The sequence below is a fragment of the Cariama cristata genome, unplaced genomic scaffold (assembly GCF_000690535.1).
Source record: "Cariama cristata isolate BGI_N322 unplaced genomic scaffold, ASM69053v1 scaffold10167, whole genome shotgun sequence".
Classification (NCBI taxonomy): domain Eukaryota; kingdom Metazoa; phylum Chordata; class Aves; order Cariamiformes; family Cariamidae; genus Cariama; species Cariama cristata.
This window is the reverse complement of record NW_009624977.1, coordinates 44,133-68,434: the sequence shown is the minus strand read 5'-3', so window position 1 is coordinate 68,434 and position 24,302 is coordinate 44,133. Positions and strand designations below refer to the sequence as shown.

General features: G+C 38.8%; 1 protein-coding gene across 1 annotated transcript in view; it reads left to right on the top strand.

Annotated features, from left to right (window-relative positions):
* Positions 1 to 631: 631 nt before the first annotated feature.
* Positions 632 to 24,302, top strand: part of SLC13A1 (solute carrier family 13 (sodium/sulfate symporter), member 1) — a 24,007-nt gene continuing 336 nt past the window's right edge. The window contains 14 exon segments of the mRNA XM_009703421.1: positions 632 to 732; positions 2,603 to 2,731; positions 3,446 to 3,582; positions 7,493 to 7,680; positions 8,287 to 8,344; positions 8,434 to 8,500; positions 9,013 to 9,173; positions 13,838 to 13,957; positions 15,169 to 15,267; positions 15,357 to 15,458; positions 21,459 to 21,562; positions 22,448 to 22,557; positions 23,186 to 23,347; positions 24,264 to 24,301. Of these exon segments, the coding sequence (XP_009701723.1) occupies positions 634 to 732; positions 2,603 to 2,731; positions 3,446 to 3,582; positions 7,493 to 7,680; positions 8,287 to 8,344; positions 8,434 to 8,500; positions 9,013 to 9,173; positions 13,838 to 13,957; positions 15,169 to 15,267; positions 15,357 to 15,458; positions 21,459 to 21,562; positions 22,448 to 22,557; positions 23,186 to 23,347; positions 24,264 to 24,301 (1,574 nt within the window). The 5' untranslated portion in view covers positions 632 to 633.

Genomic DNA, 24,302 nt, shown 5'->3' with positions numbered 1-24,302 from the left:
ATGTATTTCAAATTCTAGACAGATCGAATCAATAGAAAGACTAAGGCTGGAAGAGACTTCTCCAGGTGATCTAGTCCAACCTTTTGCTCAAAGCAGAGGAAAGTCCAGAGGTAGGTCAGGTCACTCAGGACCTTGTCCTATCAAGTTTTGATTATCTGCACAGATGGGAGATGAAGACAAAGAATTTTTAATTCTTCTCAGTAAAATGACCTTGCATATGTTTTCACATAATGCCATAATTAGTCTTCAGTATGTATTCTATGTATATTAGATATTTGGATTTCTCACTGAAGCCAACAGTGACTGGGAGAGTACCTGAAATTTTTGGTTATCTAGTTGTCTAAAACCAGCTCTAATTACATAAACTTGTTATGAGGAAGGGCAGGCAGAGAAAGTCATGAGAAGGCTGACATCTAGCCTTGGTTTATGATGAACACTTATCTTATCAACTTACTGTTAATAAACTCACTAAAACAATAAAGAGCAAGATTTAATTTTAACTTGGTTTAGTGGCCTGCTTTAGCAATGGCTAAAGGTGATAGCTTGGAAAAATATTAATCAGAGTCAGCTATTTAAAGTCAGACCTATTTTTTGGCAGTTTCTGCAGGAAAGTTCATCTACCCACCATCAACCATGAAGATTCTTAGCTACCTCCTGGTTTACCGAAGGTTCCTGCTCATTGTCCTCACCCCTCTGCTTTTACTTCCACTTCCACTCATCATCAAAACCAAAGTAAGTGACCTGCTTTGAGAAGTAATTGTTTTGCATCTGTATATCAAGCCTGAGATTCTCAGATCTTTTCAGAATCATAAAATCATAGAATTGTTTGGGTTGGAAGGGACCTTGAATGACTTCATGATGTTTGCATTGCGAATCTTCTTTTTTTTTTTTTTTTTTTTTTTTTTTTGTCAACTCAGAGTATTTGAATAGAAGTGTAGAGAAGACAACAGCTTTAATGTAAGATTCTGTGCTGGTTGCATAAACTTCTGAATCATATATTTGTTGTCTTGTTCAGGAAATGTTTTTCTCATTTAACATCATCTAGATTACCTTGAAAATCCTGTCCTTACTATTACATTTTTGGCCACTTTTAAACAGTTCTGTGTGACTGACAATGGAGCTGAATTATCAGGAAGACAGTTGCAATTACCTTTTTATTTGATGATGGATTTTGTTAAGTTCATCATATATTGTATTGTCTGATAGCAAATGACTGGAATCAATGATCTGAGAAATCCCCTCTGATTCCTAAATAAAGCAAAGGTTATGGTAGGACACCTTAGTTTTATTTTACTTGAAATAAATTCTTCGGGCATTCAATAACTCTTGTGACAATACCAGGCTGATAAAACAGCTATCTAAAAATTTTGTTAGTGTTTCTATTTGGTACAGCTCTGATGTCAGAATGAAATGGAATTCTCCTGTGATGCATTATCACATATGCATTATATGTATCGTGCATAACAGTAAATGAAAGTCCAGTTCAGAAGTCCTTGCGTCACAGATAGATAGTGGTTACAGGGCAGCATGCTTCACACTGTCTCACATCACAGTTTCAATATTTCAGTTTTCTCTCGGAGAGGAAATTCTTGAGAAATTCTTAATGCAGTAGAACTTAAGCGAGATGAACATTTGCTAGGTGATAAATGAACGGACACTATCAAATTGTTTCATACAAAACACAAGCTTCCCCCCCAAAATAAATGCTAGCCATAGCTGACTGACTTGGATTTGACATTGTTGTTTTCCAGTCAGAAGTCCCCAGAACCATTTCATTAAGCTGTTGCTTTCCCAATGCAAACTATCTCTGCTGCTGTTGAGTAGTTTCATACCCTAACCAGTGGCATTAAAAGATCTAAACTATTTTCCTCAAGAGCAGAAATATAAATCAAAACTACACAAAAGAGGTTTCTAGGATTCTCGAAGAAACTAGGCTCACCTCATCTCATTATATTTGGCTGTGGCTGCATTTTACAGGCAGCATTGAAGTAAATTCTCCTGAAAAAAAAATGAAAAAAACCTCCTGTTTTCCAGGAGTTCAAATAAAAGACACTCATTAAAATTACAAATCTTAAAAACAGCAACTGTGTTTCTTGTCAGTCTTGCATAATGATTTTTATATTAGATAATATCCTTGCCTTATTGATGCTGATGATAAAACTTCATTGATTACAGGAGAGAGAAAAGTTGACATATTGTTGACTGTGAGTACTCCTAGAGGTTTAAAGGCTTGCTTGCAGCTGCAGAATGTTTGTGATTTAATGTTAATTCGTGGTCTGAGAATGCTCCAGAATGACCTATATGATTAATTGTGCTTGAAGGAAAAGGCAGCTGACTTTTTTTCCACCTTTCATAAGTGGTAGAATTTAACTAATTTTACTATCTATTAGAAAAAAATCGTTAAAACTATTTTACAGACTGTGTTTCATGTCTTAGCAGGATTATCAATAGCAGACAATCACTACCCTAAATTCAGGACCCTTGACTTATACTTTTTCCAAGTGAGAGGAAGCTCTCTATTGACATAGCTGGACTTTTTGCAGTTGTGATGTTTTTCCTGGATGATCCACTCATATTTTTGTTGGTGTCTTTTGTATTCTAGGAAGCAGAATGTGCATACACGTTGTTTGTAGTTGCCATCTTTTGGCTCACAGAAGCTTTGCCACTGGCTGTTTCAGCTTTGCTCCCTGCCTTTATGTTTCCATTGTTTGGTATAATGGAATCCAAGGAGGTAACCCTTTTTGTCCTCTCTATCATATTATGGATTTCAATGATAAAATCACTAAAGAAAGAACGGCATAATGTTGAAACCTGATAGGCTGGATTTGCTGAGTGCCAATCACAGTAGGTCTGCCTCAAGATTTGCTTACATGCTTTGTCCTCATGACTTGTTTATATTTCTTTAATACTTTTTTTTCTAGATTGTGATTTAGTGCTTAGATGCCAGTTGATGGGAAAAATGCTAGATAGATACAAAATATCCTCAATGTCACAGAAGTGAGATGACACACTAAAGACCCCAGGTGCAAAATGAGTATACATCTTCATGTCAAAAAGAGGACAACATGGATAATCGTACTTTAAGTCTATGTTTAAAGTTGTTCTTTTGTCTGTTGGATAGATGACTAAATTAATAAAAGCAGCATTTCATTGGTGATTTAGTTCGTGTATGAGATGTGACTGATCTTAGGTTGTTCATATTATAAGCCTTATTTTTCATTTTGTTTTAACACTATGTACTTTAATGCAGTTACTCTTGCATCATTTGGTTAAATTAAATTAACGGTTACAAAGACATTAACAACCTAGATAAGCCAAAACCATTTCTCAATATTTATTTCGAAGTATACCCTTACTGAAATGTTTTTTTTCATTAAACTGATAGTACCAAATACTAATAAAGTCACCATTTAGTTAACAAAATGTTTTTTTCTTTTTATTTCAGGTGGCATCTGCTTATTTTAAGGACTTTCATCTGCTGCTGATTGGAGTAATTTGTTTGGCAACATCAATAGAAAAATGGAATTTCCACAAAAGAGTGGCTTTAAGAATGGTGATGCTGGTGGGTGTCAACCCTACATGGTATGTGCTAAACAACGTCTTGAAGGCCAATACCACTTGTGGAAAGCTATGTATTCCAGAAATAATTGCCTACTGCTTTTTCTGTAGTAGAAATCCAGCTTTTCTTTTCAAACAAAGTAGATATTTGAAATGATATGATTGATTTGTAGGTGACACTTTATTACTTTGCTGAAACCCTAACTGAAAGTTCCCTGCAGTGATTCTGTTCATAAAAAGATTCCTTCTGAACAAAAAATCTGATGAATTTGTGAATAATGTAAGGATCTCGTTTCTTAACGGTGGTTATTACATTACATATCTAATGCGTACACCTGAAAATCTGTGCTATGTTTATTATTGATTTGTATTTCAATAGTGTTTGCAAAATTTTGGACACTTCCCAAAAATACAAGAAGAGTTCAAACACACAGTAAGGAAAAAAAATCATAAAACTATAGATGTGGTGGAGAAATAAAAACACATTAAGCACAATGGGGTTTTTTGGTCTACCTATGAAGAAAGTATCAAAGGAATAGGAACTTCCCTAGCTGGATGAGGTGATGAGGGAAATGAAATCACATGCTCTACACTTACTCACTATCAGCATGCATCTTATGAAGTGAAAACTCTTTGCTTGCTTTACAAGCTTGCAGAAAAGCTTTAGGCCCACAGATTCATCTGTCAGCACACCAGTAAGGCTGCAGATAAGATCTGTAGAGCGAGTCTGGCTTCCCAGAATAAATGATACTTATGACTCCTTGTCTGGAAGCAGATAGTGACAGGAGGTAAAAAGTCAGAAACGTACAAACTCTAGATCTAAAAAGTGTGATGCCTCTTAGGTGATGTAACAACAGCACCTCATGGAAATGCTGGATTATTTCTATTCCTCAGTGATTTGTCTGTCCTAATTTTAAATATCATATGTATTTTGATTTTTCCTGCATCTTTTGATAGCTGGTAACACTTTTTTGACAAAATGCTCCTTACATTCTTGTTCAAACTCCTCCCATTATTTTTAGCTATATTCTTGAGCTATGCAGTTTTAGTTATTTCACCTCCCCTTTTTTTTTTGATGACTCCTAAATCCTCAACTTTTGACTGAAATCTTGAAAGGGAGAACACAAGTGGAGAGCGTGCTGTGCTAAGCTGAACACTGCTGGGGAACTTGCTGTGAGCACAGAAACCTGCAGCCAGCTGCTGAGAATACCTAGAGCAACTCCACAGACAGCTTTGTAACCCTGAGGAAGTAGTATCCCTCATAACTATCTCAGCTCTATCATGACAAAAGGATGATAAGATTATGATAAGATGATCAGTCAAGGAGAGGATCCTCCCACCTCTCAGCATCTGCTGCTCATTAGCTGTGCCCACTGCAAAGTGATGCACGCCATTCCCTGTGCACAGCCCTCCTCTTCCCGCCAGCCGTGCACAGCGGAGCCTCATCCAGCCCAAGGTAGAGAGAGCATCGTAGGAGGTTTCCAGGGGATGCAGCAGTGGAAGTAGAACAGCAGGAGTCTTCTGGATTCTCCATTCTTTTGGAGAAACTAACTTGTATCAGCAATGATGTGGCCAGCAGGACCAGGGCAGTGATCGTCCCTCTGTACTCATCACTGGTGAGGCCGCACCTCGAGTGCTGTGTTCAGTTTTGGTCCCCTTACGACAAGAAAGACTTTGAGGTGCTGGAGAATGTCCAGAGAAGGGCAACGAAGGTGGTGAAGGGTCTGGAGCACAAGTCTGATGGGGAGCGGCTGAGGGAGCTGGGGTTGTTTAGTTTGGAGAAGAGGAGGCTGAGGGGAGACCTTATTACCCTCTACAATGACCTGAAAGGAGGGTGTAGCCAGGTGGGAGTCAGTCTCTTCTCCCAAGTAACAAACAATAGGACAAGAGGAAATGGCCTCAAGTTGCTGCAGGGGAAGTTTAGATTGGATATTAGGAAAAATATCTTCACTGAAAGGGTTGTCAAGCATTGGAACAGGCTGCCCAGGGAAGTGGTGGAGTCACCATCCCTGAAGGTATTTAAAAGATGTGTAGATGTGGTGCTTAGGGACATGGTTTACTGGTGGCCTTGGCAGTGTTAGGTCAACAGTTGGACTTGATGATCTTAAGGGTCTTTCCCAACCTAAATGATTCTAGGAGTCCTTAAAGGCCTCCCATCATTTGAGCTATGCAGTTAGGTCTGCAGGTTAGCAGGGTTAAGTGAATACGTCTGTGCAACCTGCAAGGATTGGAATGAGTAATAAAACACTGATTGTGTGTTACAGCAAAGAGTGACTTTATAGTTGAATGTAAATGAAGTTATCATCCAAGGTTCCACGCAGAATATTTTTAAGAACACCACAGGGAGAATAATGCAGAAAAACGGAGGCTGAACAGGTTAGGATATATTTTATTGGTTTTTTTAAACAATTTTAGGTTCACTCATTAGAGTACACCACACTGTACTTAGTGGTTACTTGACCATCAGTCCATCAAATACTGGAAATTTTTGATGAGTGGTTTTGGAACACGTTACTGAATACTTTAACTTGCTTTGGCTTTAAATTCTCTTGCAAGTTGTACTAAAATTATATTTCTCTACAATGTGAACATTCCTATTCAGTGTGCCTAGCCTGACTAGTATTTTCTGCATAAAAATTTCTCCTGAAAACACAATTCTTCCCCAACTTCCATCTGAGGACCTAATCAAAAACTGTGTATAGTTCATGGGCTTTATACCACTGTTGACAATTTGTGTTGAATCAGGGGTCAACCACTTGCAGGTCTGCAGATCATTTCATCATTATGCAATTAAAAGTGCACAGAGAAAAGACAAGGTGCCCCTACTGAGAAAAAATCAAGTTTCAAATGTTGTTGCTGTTAGATGAAATGAAAGGCTGAGAGGCATTTTGAATGGTATTTTTATGTGATAAAATATTGCTTACTTTGTATTTTTGTATAAAATCTGAATAATCCTTACAGTTTTTGTGAAGCTTTTGATCAAGGCTAGACAAAGAGCTTTACGAATTGCACAAATGACTTCTCAGAAAATGCTGCAACACCACAGTCCCTCCACTCACAGTTGTTCTCTTGCTGTGGTGATGCATGGCAGGTGTTTAATGACACTGCCCACACCTTGGGACAGGAAGTCAAGAGGATGACCCTCATTTACAGCTCCCAAAAGATGCATTAAAAATGACGATGTGGCCTGTATTCTAAGTTTACTGTCCACCTTCACCAGATATGATTTTGATTTTTTTTAGTATAAAAATAGAATGACTCCAGACACTGATGCAATTCAGTGGATTGCATCAATGCAATCAGGAATTGCACAGATGCAGTTCCTATTTGTAGTAAACTTAGCATAAGCTGTGCCAAGACCAGACTAAGACATTGTAATGACCTTCACTTTCCCATTTAATATCAAATATGATATTTACTGAAGCACAAACAATCGCTACATCTGTCTTAGCGCTCTGATTAAGAACTAAGTTAAGTACCACTTACTGAATTGTTAATATTTCTTCCTGTACCACCTGGACTAGTATCTAGAGGCCTTACAGCCTAAGTGGTAAGTCCAGGGTTTTGACCTAGCTTGTGCAATAGGAGGTTGATAGCTTTAGCAATATCGCCATTTTAACTTTCATTTGAACTTGTGGCATGCGCAGTGCTCTTTCTTCAAAGATGATTCTGTATCATTCTGTAAATAAAAATTATTGCTTCTGTTTCTATTTATAATATATTTGATCCTTTAACTCTAAACTATGATAATTTCAATGTCTTTGATCAAGACAATTTTAACATATAAACTTCCTCAGATGTCAATTGCAAGGTTTAAATTTTCAGTGTTTCCTACTTTCAAGCTTTCGGATGAAAAAGCTTTCCATTTATAATAAATAGAGTGGTGATAGGAGGTGTTGCTGTAGCAGTCACAGACTCTTCTCTCCTGTTCCAGGCTTGTGCTGGGTTTCATGGTTAGCTGTGCTTTCTTGTCAATGTGGCTCAGCAACACCTCTGCTGCTGCCATGGTGATGCCAATCGTAGAGGCTGTAGCTCAGCAGATCATGAAAGCTGAAGCAGAAGCTGATGTGCTGGAGATGTCTTGCTCTAACGGCTCCATCAACCCGGCCTTGGAGCTGGACGGTAGGCTCATGGTGCAGTTTTTGTCTTTGCCCACCCTCACTCTGCAGCAGATTAAACGCCACGTAAAATGAAGTGGAATGGCTAGGGAAGTACTAGCATCATTACGTGCTTCGTTGTGAGACTTCTCTTGGGTTACTGCCTGTGAAGTCCCTCATGTTCACAAAGATTAATTAAAACCGATCAGGTGCAGAAAACAGCAGTTATATGAGAGAAGGGGAGGAGAGAAGACACTGGCTTGTTCAGCCTAGTAAAATGTCTGAAAAGAAATATGACTACAGGCTATAAATACACTGGGGGTTAAACGTCAGCAACAGAAAAGAGCTCTTTAAGCTCTAGGGTGATGTTGGGTGAACAAATGAATCTAAACTGGTTATGTACACAGTTGGATTGTAAGTTAGAAAGATTTCTCCTCATTAGAAGATTCAGATGCTGCAGAATAGGAGTCATGAAGGAGTAGGGCACAACTCAGCTATTTTTTAAGACTGGCACTTGTAAATGTATTCATGGGATGATGTGAAGTGATTGCGTGGAATGGGACATGCTGATGGAGGCTTTCCAGGTTTGCTCCCTTAAATACTTATCTGTCTTTGCATTAATGTCTTGCAGAAAATACGGGAGAATGTGAAAGCAATGACTGTAAAGAGAAAGAAAAACAACTTAATGGGTAATAGTTACTCATTTACTAAATTCTGTTACAAGAATTCACCTAAATAGAATATCTGTTTATTACAATACATACCTTTGTTTTTCCAGATATGACAACAATATTGGTAGTACTGTATGCACAATTGAAAAGGAAAATGAAAAAGAAAAGGAACAGGTACTTAAGGTGTCTTTTTATTACGTAGTTAATGTGTGTAACTTAATTTTTACCTAAATCTCACTTCTGTGTAACACCTAACATGGCACAGCTAGCAATGAAGATAGTTTCATGTGAATAAGAGATATATGTGTACTTACACATATACGTAGGGTTTGCTTATGTAGTTATTTCATTAGTGGTTTTGTGGTCCCAGTGTGTTTTACACAAGTTAAACCAACCTCACCAGAGTACAAACTCTATATATCACGTGTGTATGTATTTCAGTATATATGAAGTTCTTGTGTAAAGGCTGAGACAGCTCAGGAAAAGGACTTCAGGATTTAACTCTCCCTTCTTTTCCTTTGTATGAATAATTGTAGTACCACTATAACAGCAAACCAAACCACTCTGCGTACAGCTATATTGCTAGCAAATTGTCTGGCTCTTCTGGGACATCCGTGAATCCTATTTTTGTGCTTGATGATCAGCCCTTCTTATATATTAATTGATGTATAATTCTTTCTAAACAGAACCTACCGCCTGCTGAAACAGGGAGAAAAAGCAGAGAGAAAAAATACAGTAGGGTCTTCAAAGTGATGTGTTTATGTGTTGCTTATTCTGCTACCATTGGAGGGCTGACCACCATCACAGGAACATCGACTAATCTGATTTTTGCTGAGCACTTCAATACGTAAGAGACTATATTAAATGATTTGTATTATTCTTAATCCAGAATTTTAACTGTTCTTTCTTGAGCTCTCACATGGCTCCCCTAAAATGCATCAGAAACCTTACCTTTTGATTTGATCTCATTTGATTCTATTACTTTCTTTTTGTTATTTTTTGTTAAAGAGGCAAAATGAAATTGCATGGTTGTATTTGCCTTACACTGGGAAGGGCTGTAAGTGATCACTCAACACATGCAACAAGATGACCATTCTTTGGTTAAGTAGTACTTTACTCTTTGAATAGCTGCATGGAAAAAGATGGGCTTATCTGAGGAGGAAGACACTACTTAGCATGAATATGACAGACGCTATCTGGCCTTAAAGGACTGTTATTCATTTCTAAGTACAGCAGGAGCTAAGTTCAAGTTTGCTCAGCGTAGAGCATCAGGAGACTTTCAGGAGGCTGTGCTTAGTGCATTGTTGAAATGAGGAATTTAGGTCCTTTAATCAAAGAACAAGCAAACCATTTCTAAACCAGTCTGAAATTTTGCATTCAGCGGAACACTTTGTTTTGAGGTTATTAAAAACATTGTGTAATATTCCTTTTCTTTTCTAAGTAGAACTACTTTGAAAAGAAAATTGGCAGATTTCATTTCAAAGCTTTTGAAAAACCAATAGTTCTTGCTGAACTTTTTTTTTCTTCTGCAAACTACTCATTACCAGAAATATTCCTACTCTAATTTTAAAGTAGAACAAAATAAAGTACAATACTTTTATTACCCTCTGCCCACTATTCTGTATTACATATGGCAAAATGGTGAAAGACCGGTTATTGATACATTTTCTTCTAACTTGTGTTTCATGAATGGATGAAATATGGCTTCAGCATGCTGCTAAAGAGAACTGAAGTGGTACAGTCTGTAAATCAGCCTGTGCTAAGAGAATAGCAACAATGGAAGCAGTATAGAAATTATAAGATTGCCTGTTATTAGGGCCAAAGAACTACACAGGGCAGATTATGGCATTATAAGTCCTTCAGACTTAAACTTTTAGACATATAAGCATTTCTGGTTCAAGCAGACTTCACACTCAGGTGCCTAGAAGAGTCCAAGATCAATTACTAGGGGTAAGAACTGTTATTGTGCATTTCCCTGAAGTTGTAGGAAACTTGAAGAAAACTGGCTTGCAGCTGGTTTTTCAGTTTATTTTAGCTGTTAACAATCTCTTCAAGAATGCATAAGCAGATTGTTGTTCTCTCCCTGGGTCTTCACCCTCTGCTAGGAGCATGGGCCATACATGGAGCGCTGCATGTGTTTTATACCCTGCCAGGATTTTGGTTAATCTTTACACTATCACTGAGCCTAATCCTTAACTTAAGCTGAATCTACCACCTAACTGTGCAAATATTTTTATCTTTAACTGTCTTGCTCCCCTTCTCCTTAGAGGCCTCATTTGTATTTCTGCCCTGTCTGAAGTGGGAATTGACCTGTTAGCATGACCTGGATACATTTGCAGTCTACCTTCATGTATCCTAAGCATCTGAAGTAGAATAATTCAGCAAAAGATCTGTACATGCAGTGTATTCCTGGGTTTCCCATTCAGTGACAAAATACTTAAAATGGCACTGTGAAATTCCATATTCCTCATGTCATCCCACTTTCAGTATTAAATGAGTTGGAATTAGTGTTTACCGTTCTCTATTTCCCTCCTTTTCATTTGTCACATGAAAAGGAGAGCAGTGTATCTCTGTTAGCATTGGAGCCTGTGTGTTGCTGGGAATCCTCATCCTGCTGTTGATTTAGGATGTACAATTATATTCCACAGGGCAGAAGCAAACAGCGGAAATGTTGATGCAGCACTAAGCATCCCTGCCAGTGACAGCAACTTCCATAAGGGCTCCTTTTCAAGACAGATTTGTTACTGATCCTCTCAGGGTCGCTCTATTCATTCTTTAATTGTATGCAAAAAGACACTACAATATAGTGTCTAGAATACATCCAACTGAAAGAAAATAAAAGAAAAGGAAAAGGAAAAGGAAAAGGAAGGAAGGAAGGAAGGAAGAAAGAAAGAAAGAAAGAAAGAAAGAAAGAAAGAAAGAAAGAAAGAAAGAAAGAAAGAAAGAAAGAAAGAAAGAAAGAAAGAAAGAAAGAAAGAAAGAAAGAAAGAAAGAAAGAAAGAAAGAAAAAGAAAAAGAAAAAAGATAAGTATTGGCTCACACCCCGAGAAGTTGTGTAACTAGCTAGTAGGCTAAGCATTCATTTACTCACCACTGCCCATGGGATACCCAGAAGCCTTTACTGGCCAGGGAGGCATCAGTGAGGATGAGATGGGTTGGTCCTCACTGCTCCTTGGAACAGATCCACAGTGCTATTGCATCCCTTTCTTCTGACTCCATATGTTTTTCCTTCAGTATTTTATCCTTTTCTGTATTGGTGTTTTTCCTCTTGTATCCTTCAGGCTGCTGCAGATCGCTGTGTTGGTTATTTCACACCTGCAGTTTTACCTATCTAATCTTTCATAGCTGGACCGCACTACAGCAGGGTTGTGGGTCCTGGGAGCACAGGCAGCTGCACCCCAGGGTGAGGGGAAAGCTGCCGAGAGATTAGAGAGAGAGAGGGTTACCAGACAATGCTGTGTCAGGGAGAAAACTGACTTCTCCTGTGCTTGAGGAAGAGTAAATCCTACAGTGAAACCTTTGGTTCTCCAGTCAGGCTCACTGACAATTTCCTGAATCCTGTTCTGGTAACCGACTTTGACCTTCCAACAGAAAGAATCAAACTTTGCCAACATTGCATTGTTTTCAACCTAAGCGATTTTATAAAAGTCATAAAAGGAATAATCTTATCTGGATTTGTTGGCATTTGTAGTGTTTGCCTGGAAAGAGTTTATTGTTATTGGCACTGAATCACAGTAAAATGAGGATTATTAAAATCAATCACACTTTTTCATTTTCTGAAGGAAATAGGTCTAGAAAACAGTTCAGTGTGTCCTGTCCATCTTTGCCTCAGGCAAGACCCGTAGTAGATAATCCAACAATAGCAAATAATCCAACTAGCACTATAAAATAGATCATTTTTAAAATCCTTTAAACTGATCATGCAGTCTACCTGAGGAACATTTGCTCTGGAGATGAAGAATACCTAACTTTAATATTAAGATTACTAGAAATACTTACCTATATATTCAGCACTACACAAATTTACTGGGAGACCTGACCACAATAAATTAACATTTTATAACAGAATTGACTCTTTAATATAAAGCTTTCAGAGCTTGTTTTGTGGCTCAGTAAGGAATTATCACACATAATTCAGGAAAGATCATAAACACTTTAGGAAGTGATAAAATGCTAAGTAGTTGCTATGATGATGTCAGTTTTTTCCTGTCTTGGAATTCATACATTCAGAAATTGATGTAGCTAATCATGTAATAAAAGCTAAATAGCCACGCAATCAATAAATTGTATGTAATACACAATGCCTTTTCTTGTTCCAGTTTCACTATCTCATCACTATGTACAGTTGCAAATTAGAGCATCACCTCAGGAAGTGGGTAGGAGTTTTGGTTCAGTCTCTGCTGGCACTTTAATTACAATGTACGTGAGCATCACAGTAAATACAAATCGATCCTAAAATTTGCACAATACTTGAGAAAGCATTTATAATAAGTATTTACTGCCTCAAAGACCTAGGTGACCATCAGAATTCCTTTTCTTCTAGTAAGGTCTAAAATACAAAAGATTGGCTACCAATTTGAAATAGTCATTACAGCCTCTGTCTGGACATAGTGATTTCCCTTCCATCTGATTTTTGCACCAAGGAGGGAGGCTGTTCAAGGAGACTAGAATGTTCTCACTTTTAGCATTAAAAGCTCTCTCAGTAGAGCTGGAGGAGCTCAAAGGGTGAATAACTTCTGTTCATGAAGTAAATTGGGAACAGGATTTATTTACCTGGCTTTTTTGCCTATCTGGCGTCTATTTCATTCAACAGTAAATTAATTTCTTTCAGAAAATCAAAGCCCGTTTCTCTTTTTCTTAAATGCACAAGGCAAGGAGAGCTCTGGCTGAACAGCCCACATTTGTAAACAGTTGATTAAAACAGCCTCCAAAAGGCAAGGTGACTGGAGGGATAATGCACCTAACAAAAGAACACCCCTGCCTTTCCAGGAAATTAGTGATAATAATTTTGGTTTTAATCAGTTTTGAATCCCTTATGGAACCTTAAACAATACAATTCCCAATGCTCTTGGCACTGTTGTCTTGCAAGTTCGTTGGAGCTTGTTTGTTTGGGTATATTTTCTCCTGTTATATTTTCTTGACTTCTTCAAAGTCTCCTCTCAAAGAATTGCATTTCTTCAAGTTCTCATTCTTTGTGGTCCTAACGGTCCTTTACGCTGTGAGGGGCCCTTCCTTGCCGACTGAACTCAGGTTAGACACACCTAGAGCAGTGCCAGATCCCCAGACCTCTTGCTGATCCAGTGCTCAAGTACCTGGCACAGGCAGTTCTTGTAGTGGTCATGATGATCAGGACCAGGATGGGAAGGTGAGGGAAGAGGGCACCAGAGATGACCTCATGCTGACATCAACTGCCAGCCAGAAGCACTCTTTTGCAGCAGGGCTTTCTGGCACTTCTTACAAGTCTTCATTCCTTTGCAAAGCTCAACTGAATGATTTTTTACTTTCATCCAGACGTTACCCAGGTTGCCAGTGCATCAATTTTGGATCCTGGTTTATCCTTTCCATCCCCATCACAGTTGTTATTCTGCTGCTCTCCTGGGTCTGGCTCCAGTGGCTTTTCCTTGGATTTGAGTAAGTAAATGTTGTAATCAATAAAACAAACAACACCCCCCCCCCCCCTTGCATCTAACAGCCTCAATAGTAAGGTAATGCAGCAACAGTGATTTTTCGCCCTTGATTAGCATGGCTGAGTCTCTGGGTGGGACAAGAATTTTCTAAAGTAAGGATCTTTGACTACTCAGCTCAGTGTGAAAAGTCATATTACAAATTGTGATACCCATTCCTTTAGAATATACAAGCATCATCATTAAACAGTGCATGTGTGCTAAGACAGAAAAATATTGACATTTTATACATTTTGATCTAAGACTGGAAGATTTATAGTCAGGACATTGGCCTTTGCTGGAGTCAGGGATTGGCTTGAATACTTGAGAAATATCTGTGTTATAAACTGGATGACTATATATCTAAATGTGATGTAAAAAGCTTCCACTTTTCCAAAATTTATATGTGGTGGTATGGTGGGGGTTTTTTCCCCTCAGAGCTTGTGCTTTTAAGGTTTTGGAGAGGACAATACTTCTTTTGGGCTGATTCTTCAAAGCCTTGTTCTCCATGAGTTCACTAATATCTGCAGAGATAACAATGGGGACAACTCTCTTCCACAATTACATGGCTACTTATGGTGCAAGAGATGAAGACTGAGACTCTCTACTCTTAAGCAGACTTAGAATCATCCCACGCTTACCACTCTGTATGTGGACATTTTTTGTTTCATTTTTCTTGATCGTTTTGACAGTATTCTTTTTAACATTGTGTAAGGGTCTTATCCAAGAATGAAAACCTAGCTCAAAGCAAATAGTTGGCTTACCCGTATGCAGGCTATTCATGCGAAACAAACTTTTTTATTACAAAACAAAATAAAGCAGAGTCATAGATGACTTTCATTAAATAGCCAGGTCACGTGTTTGATTGTTTCAATTAGTTCCCATAATTAAAGTTTCATCCTTCCTGGGCAAATAAGCTACTCAATAACAGGACACATTTTGTTGCTGCCTCTGTCAATCTCCCACTGGGCTTTGTCAATTAATTCCAATATGCTCAGTTTGGTGTGTGATAATTAAATGGGAGACACTGCATTGTAAAGCGAAAATTTTACTTTTGTAAAGTGCTATCGGAAACGTTGGACTTTTGGGGTTTTTTTCTGTATTTTTTTCTGTGTTTGTTTTTTTTTTTTCTGTATACACTGTTAATTCATAATTCAATATTGCTGATTTACATTCCAGTTTTAAAAACATGTTCAAGTGTGGCAAGAAGAAAACAGCTAGAGAAGAGGCCTCAGCACAGGTGATTCAGGAAGAGTACAAGAAGCTTGGACCAATGAGGTATGTCAAACTATAAATCTGCAAACAAGAGCGAGTAAATCCAAGTGTGAATTCAGGAAAATGTATAATCCATTCTCTTTCTGCTGTAGCTACCCAGAAATTGTTACATTTGTCCTATTCATTCTAATGACCCTGCTGTGGTTCACCAGGGAGCCTGGATTCATCCCAGGATGGTCTTCACTTTTCCCAAAGTAAGTAATCTTTTTTATACACTAACAAGAACTGTAATGTGTCTTAACTGCATACCTTATCTTCTTCTCAATTCAAAAAAATGTAATACTTTCAATAGTTCAGAAATTCCAGGCTGAAGTTATTGAAAACCTTTGTTATGTATACAGAATAGGTAAACTCCAGCAATTTCACAAATGTATGTGTACAATATCTGAAATGTGCTAAACCCATTACAGGATAAAATAAAGTGCCTCCTAAGAGGGATTATGCCTAGGTTTTAGACTTGATCCAGTGAAGGAGAATGCATAATGATTGATGTTACAGTATCCTACTTTCTCATCAAATCTGCAATTTCAAGAATAAATCTTTAGTTAGAATTTTTTGATCCATGCTCTTAGTGACAGCCACACGTGTATGCATACAGGCCAACATCCGCTACTTTGACAGCTCTAATTAATGATATAAATTACTATTTGTTCATACAAAACACTCCCAATGTCACAGTTTGACTAACCACCAAAAAGCCAGGAACAATTCAGGAACTATTACCTTTTTTTGCCTTCTGCTGCAGCTCGGTTATGTGGTCTCTTCCCCAGGATGACCTAGAGTTTTTTCCCTAAGAAATCAGTTGCTCTTGCAAGAACTTATAATACTGTGATATCTCCTGTTCTCTCGCTGTAATTACTGTAATTTAAGTTCTGTTCTTCTGTGATAAAGGTCTGAGTTTTGCTCTGGAGTACTGGGAAGTAGTTGCAGGATTGGGAAGAGCAGGACTTTGTGCTGTTTAGGTCCTTCTGGATTTAACATTTATTACTGGATGGGTCAAAGGCCAGTGCTGGACTTGGATGGTAATTTTCCATTTTGTTTTCAAGTGTCTCTGTCATAATGACATGTGAACATGCATCCATCATGTCTCCTCTCTTTAAATATATCCCCACCATTCATACACTCACGTACCCTCCCCAGAGCTCTGCCAGGAAATCTGGTAGGGGATGTCACAAGGAATAATTGTAGCCCTTTGAAGATTTGAAGTGCAGAACAAAACTATTTTGTATTAAAATAGCACTAAGTGGTGTATTAAAACCTGTTTGTTTTGAAATTATTTACTTTTTAATTATCAAAAAAATTGCAAAAGAACATTTTTTTCCCTTTATAACAACAGCAGAGCTGATGACCATTGTCTTTATATGAAACACTGTATTCTTGAAGGGGTTTTGGAATGTTGACCTAATCAAGCAATCAGATAGCTAAGCAATCGGGCTGGCTTTGCTTCTCTTTCTGCTTCATATTAACATTCAGTGCTCATTGAGCACCGTTTAACAAGATACATCTGATGATACTGAAAAACAGACCTTGCAAACAACCTTTCAAATATGGGACTTAGGGCTCAAATGAATTGTTTCGGTCCGGAGATCCACATTTTCCTATTTGAAGTTGTCTGGTTATCATTGAGGATTTTGTTCTCTGGTAGGGAAAAGCAGAATATTCTCATAGTAAGTGTGGTTACAGGCTCTGCATGGGGATGTTACTTTGTGAATGCCCTCTGATGTTTTTCCTTGGAAGGGAATGCAAGCACGTGCCTTGTCACATTAGGCTGAATCATGTTATAATTTGGGTGAGGTAACCTGAAGAGAAACAAAGCTTGTGTTGCTCCCTAACAAAACCTTTAGGGGGAAAGAAAGCGTTTCTTACTATTCAGACTTTGCCTGTTTCTAGATAGCTTTCAGTTATCAATCAATTGCATTAACAAGCATAAAACCAGGCAATTAGTTTTTACTTTTCTGAGCAACGACAACTTCCCAGCCAAGATACATGAGAGGGGCAAGGAACTGGCATAGGTACAGCTGGGAGTAGTAGTAAGCCATCTTCTTTAAAGAAAACAAAGAAACAGGAAAAAGAACTCCAACCCCTGGAGCTGTGGTTCAGCCAATGGTTACACTGCACTCATCACTGTAATGTCCAAGATGCTTCTAGCAGTGCATGAACTGCGGCTTCCATCTCCCACACACTTGTTCCCTGATGCCTCTGCGTACAAAGTTGTTCAGTGTTTTGGATTTAAGTACACTAATAGGCATATGCACAACTTCTTTGAGTTTGTGTTACAGAAAACAGCTGTAAGGAAATATTCTCTGCCCTTAGAAATCTGATTTCTTATCAGAAATCTGATAGTACCAGCCTCCGGTAAGTTCTGTCACCTGCACAGATGAGCCTTGTCCTTATGAAAAGCCGTGATGTCAGAGCTATGAGTAACCTTGAGACCCTCTCGGACCAGTGAGTGGGTCCTATTAGGTGGGAATCACACCACTGCCAGGGTCTTAAACCAGACAGGACCATCAGGTCATTTGTTCCAACATGCTGAAGGCCAGAAGAGCGACATTGTTCTGTGTGTTAAGCCCGGTACTGAGTTATTTTATTAGAATGTGAATTCCCAGAAAGCAACCAGGCTTTATTTCAGGGTGGCAAAGCACACGTTCCTCAGATTTTGAAATTTATTGCTTTCCTGGATAGTCTGGCCTGATGGAAAATCGTCTCTGTTGCCAAACTACACAAGATAAACTTGCACCTTGTTTTCTGTCTGAAAATATCTTCCAGCCATCTGTTTTTGTCTTTCCCTGCTGGATTAAAAACTTTTCTGTGACAGGTGCTTTAAGGATATACGTATCTGGTTTAATTATATCACATTATAAGCTTTGTTTTGACAAACTAAATGGAATACTCAAAGTTTTGCTTCAAGAAACAAATTCCCATCACTCTTACCACCCATGTACATGTTCTCAGCCCTTTCTGTACATCCTCAGTTACTGAATATCCCTTTAAAATACAAACACTCATTTTTTTGAAATCCAAGCAGAAATACTGGTATTTAATGATGACACCTCCCCACTTTTTAAGGGCTACTTTTTGAAATGTCAGCCAATTTTTAATCCACATTTGTGCTGTATCAGTATTAAGTGGGGCTGATTTTTAAGCAGCATTAACAGATGACTTTCAAATTTACATTACCTTTACCAGTTAATTTTTCTAAAAATAATTTTGTAAATCTGTTAAAGACTAAACCTTTACTGCCCTGCCCTGAGCCCTTGTTCCCTCCCTCTGGAGGCAGACAGCAGGATGTTTTCATAAATGTTGTATAACACTACAGAGAGCAGCAGAGGGTAAAAACTCCTGTTTCCTCCCCATCTGTTGACAGCACAGGATCACACATCACTTCGGCTACAGCAGTTTCCTTCCATGTCCTGGCCTGATTCCAGGCTGTAGGGTATTACCTTCAAGTAGAGGAGTTTCAAGTTGGCCTTCGGCCAGGGCTTTATGAATCTCATAAGAAACAGAAAGTTCGACACTGGGCCGCAGCTGGTTACAGATGATGTATGCAAGGTGGGCTTCCCTCATGCTTCCTGAGATTATTGTCTGAGTATATTCTTTCTTTTTTCTGCATGGTTTATTCCTTTCTTTATTTCCAATACAAGGCCACTATATACTTTTGCCCACATCCCTGTTCCCTACAATGATCTCAGTTGGAGTCACTGTGAGATTTCCTTAATCAACAGCTTTTTTACTTCCTTATAGGACAATCAGATTTGCAGTGTTATAAGCAGGTAGATGTTGTATATGCAGTTCTATTACAGCTTGGATACATGGACTTTGAAACATATTTATCTCAAAATTTGATAATGATTGAAAAGCTTCTGTCTGGAATGATGCCACATGTGCCTTCATAACACTATAACTAATGGCAGGATGTTGTGTGTGTCCCAACCAGGTTTTCTGAGAGCGGTGTTTTGCATCAGGAATACAAATTTTTTATGAGCAAAAAATTACACCGCCCTAGTTCAACAAGGGGAAGTGCAAAGTCATGCACCTGGGTAGGAACAACCCCAGGTACCAGTACACACTTGGGGCCGGCCAGTTGGAATTCAGCTTGGTGGAAAAGGACCTGAGGGTCCTGGTGGACACCAGGTTGAACATGAGCCAGCCATGTACCCTTGCTGCAAAGAAGGCAAATGGTAACCTGGGCTGTGTTAGGAGGAGTGATGCCAGCAGGTTGAGGGAGGTGATCCTTCCCCTCTGCTCCACACTGGTGAGGCCATACCTGGAGTGCTGTGTCTGGTTCTGGGCTCCCCAGTACCAGCCATGGATATACTGGAGAGAATCCAACAAAGGACCACAAAGATGATTAAGGGACCAGAGCATCTCCCCTATGAGGAGGGGCTGAGAGAGCTGGGCCTTTTCGCTTGGAGAAGGGAAGGCTGCTGGGGTGTCTTGTCAACCTCCAATACCTGGGAGGTTGCAAACAGGACAGAACCAGGCTCTTCTCAGTGCTGCCCAGTGACAGTACAAGAGGCAATGGGCACAAACTAAAATATAGGGGGTTCCTCCTGAACATCAGGAAATGCTTTTTACCTGTGAGGGTGACTGAGAGAGGTTGTGGAGTCTCCACCCTTGGAGATATTCAAAAGCCATCTGGACATGGTCCTGGGCAACTGGCTCTGGGTGACTCTGCTTGAGCAAGGAGGATTGGACCAGGTGACCTCCAGAGGTCCTGTCCAACCTCAACCGTTCTGTGAAGAAGCAGCTGCCTAGAAGAAAGTGGCAGCATGAATTGTTTCTATATGTAAATCTTACCTTCCTTCAAAACTCTGAGCAAGTCTTAAGAGAGTGCAGGTTAGGATCCTAGAGGAATAGATTTTCTGCTCTTTAGACCTGGTGCATCTGGTTCTAGGCTAAAGGTGATATATAGGTAGAACCATCTGCCTTAAGAAACCATACAAAATAATAAATTGTGTTTTAAAGGTGTTTTCTGTGCTAGCAGACAATAGGAAGCAGGAGACAGATTTTGTTAGAGAGCGACTTCAGCTTCTATAGCAGTTTCATTTTGTGACAGTGTTAACTAAAACTGTGCTGGTTGTGGTGTCATTGTGCTATGCATATTAAGTTTTTTTTGAATCTCACCTGACACTGTTGCTAAAGGAAAGGGATCTACCAGATTATATATTTGTAACATATAACTGGGAGAGGATTTTTCCCTTTCAGGGAAAAGCCCTGGTTTAGTATAAAACCTTAAGCTACTGGGAAGATCTGCTCAGAAGTTATGCTTGGACCTACTGTAACTGCATATGCAGAAAAGCATATGGTATGAGGCTGAGAGGACAAATATATTGGTATATTGGTTCAGGAAAATTTACAGAAGAGCTTACAGAAAATAGAAAAAAAGTAATAACAAAGCTTAAGAAATTGTTGGTTTTAACTTTCTTCAGCAAAATCCATATTCATTTGAATGACCACCTTGATTGAAATAAGACAGACTGGGATATGTCACCACCTAACAGTGTGTACCAGAATCAGATGGATGTATCAAAATGGCCTTGGAGCTCAGCTTTGCACTTTACCTGATCTTGAGACTACTCTGTACAAGTTAGAAGGATATTGGATCAGTTGAAGAAACAGTAGTGCAAGCAATTCTCAGGCACTGGAGATGACCAAAATAAACATGGCCCTTGTGTCTATGACCCTAGTAGTGACAGCCATAAGAAGATGATAATAAAACTCTGCTGCTTTCTCTTAGCTAGAAAAGCATTGTCCTTTGTGGATATGCACCATGCTTTTAAGGTCTGTTGGACTGGATCTGTTCCAGAGCATATTAAAGTTATTAAATTTATCATTGAACTGTGAAAATTAGTTGTTTAAGCATCAACTATTCCCAAACATTCCCCTCCCCTAGCTTATTTCTGTGTGACAAAATAACACATGCTTACTCAAGATGCCTATTTATGAATCTAGAGGGTTTACATCTAATATTTCTATGGATGTGGTGAACTGACCTTGGCTGGCTGCCAGATGCCTACCCGGTCACTCTCTCACTCCCTCTCCTAAACAGGACAGGGGAGAAAATAAGGTCAAAAAGCTCAGGGTCAAGATAGAGACAGCTCCTTTCTGCTGCTCCATCCTCCTCCTCACTCTTTTCCCCTGCTCCTCCTGGCTATATTTATTTATGTGTTTTTTTCCTGTTAACTTCTCCTTAGGTATAAAGGCTACGCTACAGATTCAACAAGTGCCTTAGTGATAGGCCTCCTGTTCTTTATTATTCCGGCAAAAACATTGTCTAGGACTTCAAATGGAGAAAACAGTTGAGTATATTTTGGTGTGGATTTTACTACAATAAGGTACCTAAGATGCTACCACAAATATAACTTACTGCACTTGTTAGAGGAATGTTGCTAAATACCAATGTTACAATCTTAGTACAGGATAGTGTCTTACTGGGATATAAAGCATCCCTGGCCTGGAAGTCAGTGCCAACAATTAAGAAATGTGAGCAGCAGGACCTTGCTACCTGCAGCCCACCACCGCCAATGGAAACCACCTTCCCATTGACAGCAACAGGCTTTGAATGGGACCGCACGGGGCAGGGTTGGGTTTCTTTTTTGAAAATGTTACTGTTTATTGAGGGTAACCTGTAAAATTTGAGATGGTAAATGAGTCCATTCTCATTTAATTTTTCCCCTTCAAAATAGAATTTGCCCCGATTAAAGTATACCTCTGGCTTGTCCTCTTTATGCATTCAATTCTGCTGCTGAAACCAATGAGATCTGGGGGTTCACAGAGAATGCAAGATCAGAGCCTAAATGAGTCTAAATGAAACAGCATTTGCTCAGCAATCTGTCTGAATAGTGCAGTTTTATTGAGTAAATTAAACTCATTGATATGCCATAGCTATCTTCCACATAGGGAAGGAGGGGAGGGGGCCAAAGTTCCGCTGATGGAAACTGTTATAGCTCTACTGTCTTCAGGCTCTGGCAGTTTTCACCAGCTAAAAGGATCTGTCCCAGGAAGTGCAAGTTGTTCACGTCAAAGGCTTTCTTCATGTTATAATGATGAGATTTTTGCCTTTGAGTATTTCCCAAGTATTTCCTCAGAGAGACTATTTCAAGATGTTTTTCAATATGTTTTTAAATCTCGGTGGTTTTTTGGTTGTTTTTATTTATTTATTTATTTATTTATTTTTCTGTAGCTGTTTTTGGTTACACTCCACTGATTACTTGGAAGGAATTTCAGTCATGCATGCCCTGGGAAATAGCTATTCTTGTTGGTGGCGGGTTTGCACTGGCAGACGGCTGTGAGGTAATGCAATTTGTAGAAGATACTGAACAATTAGCATGACCCACATCAGGAGCAATTTAGCCATGCAGTGATTTCACAGTTATTCTCTTGTTTTAGCAAGTTATTCTGTAGCGATATTGAACATAATAAATGTGACAAATATTCAAGATGTTCAGAAAGCAGGGTTACAAAAAAAGGAGTTTGCTTTGTCTTCAAAGACTATGCATAATGATGACTACTGTTTGTTATTTAATTTAAACCTGATGGTGATGGGAGTTGTGCAGGCACACTGTTCCCAAAGCCTTAGGGTTAATGACCCATGTCACTGAGGTACCTCCCACGTGGAGCCCTGCTAGCTACTCCAGTAAGCAGAGCAGGTTTGGGCTCAAACTCTGGTTCTGAAGCCTGATATATGCATATTACAACTTTCAGATTATGACTCCTCTAAGCATCCCGGAGGTGCAAAGATAAATAAATGGAATATAGTTTGCATGGGTTCCTATAGGACATCATTGAATTTTACACAAATTCTTTTACACAAATACTTCACAATTAGCAGATGAGTAAATTCCTGTTCTATACCATTTATTGAATCTTTTGTTTTCAGTGATTTATAAAACATAATCATGTTGTCATATTCCTCACACAGGTTTCAAAACTTTCTGAGTGGGTAGCAAGTAAATTGACACCTCTAGGATCATTACCCTTGTGGCTGATTATCCTGATATCGTGCCTTATTGTCACTTCAGTAACAGAAGTGGCCAGCAATCCAGCTACCATTACGATATTTTTGCCTATACTATCTCCTTTGGTGAGTACAACACAGATTGTTTTAATCAGAATCTGCTCTGTCATTCATGTAATAATACAGCTGCTCAAAGAAGCAGTTTTTAAGTCTCCATAAAATACTTCATGCATTTTTTTGACGTGCTGTGTTGTGCATTGGGGCTTTCTTACAAGAGATGCTGAAGATTCAGTAGAATGAAGTAAAAGTTCAACACTTAAAAATCGATGCTGTTATTCCTATTTGCAAATAGGCAAAGGACCTGAAAAGGACAGCTCTCTTAGTGTTTCTTCAGGACTGCATCTTCAGCAAAAATGGTTAACACTGCAACTTTGAAGCTGTCACCAAAGAGAAGAGAGGGCGAACAGTTGTGTTTTATATATGTGCTTCTCATTTCTTCTCTCCTTAGCTCAGTTGTGTCCTTTCTTCTCATCATCTTTATCAAGACACTCAGTTATTCCTTCTTCAAAACTTATTGGTCATCTTCTGGTCTGTAGATTTTCCTCTTGGCCAGTCTAGACACATACTAATGCCCTTTCCCTGTCTTCGAAAGAAACCTTAGCCCTCACTTCATTGAATCCCTCCTGTGTATTATACACAAATTCAACTTTATCAGCTTTCATGCAGTGTTTTTGCTTTTAGTGGTTGTGCAGTGTGTGCACTCTTTGCAGTAGTCTCATTTTATGGGCTCAACTACAATTAGAAAACATCAGGCGTGAATTTAAAGTTCAGTACCTATTCTGTATTAGAATCACCTTTTGTCCTCTGAAGCATTCCCAGATATAATCTTAAAAATGAGTTATCAGAAAAGGTTATTTCTCACTATTTAAACTGGCAGTTCGTTCACAGTTCACTTGTGTTAATACAAGAAGCTTGTATTTATGTATTTCATTTGGCAAATGTGTCCCTTGAGAGCTGTTCTCTCTCTTTTCTTTTACGACAGGCTGAAGCCATTCATGTGAACCCACTTTTCATTTTGATA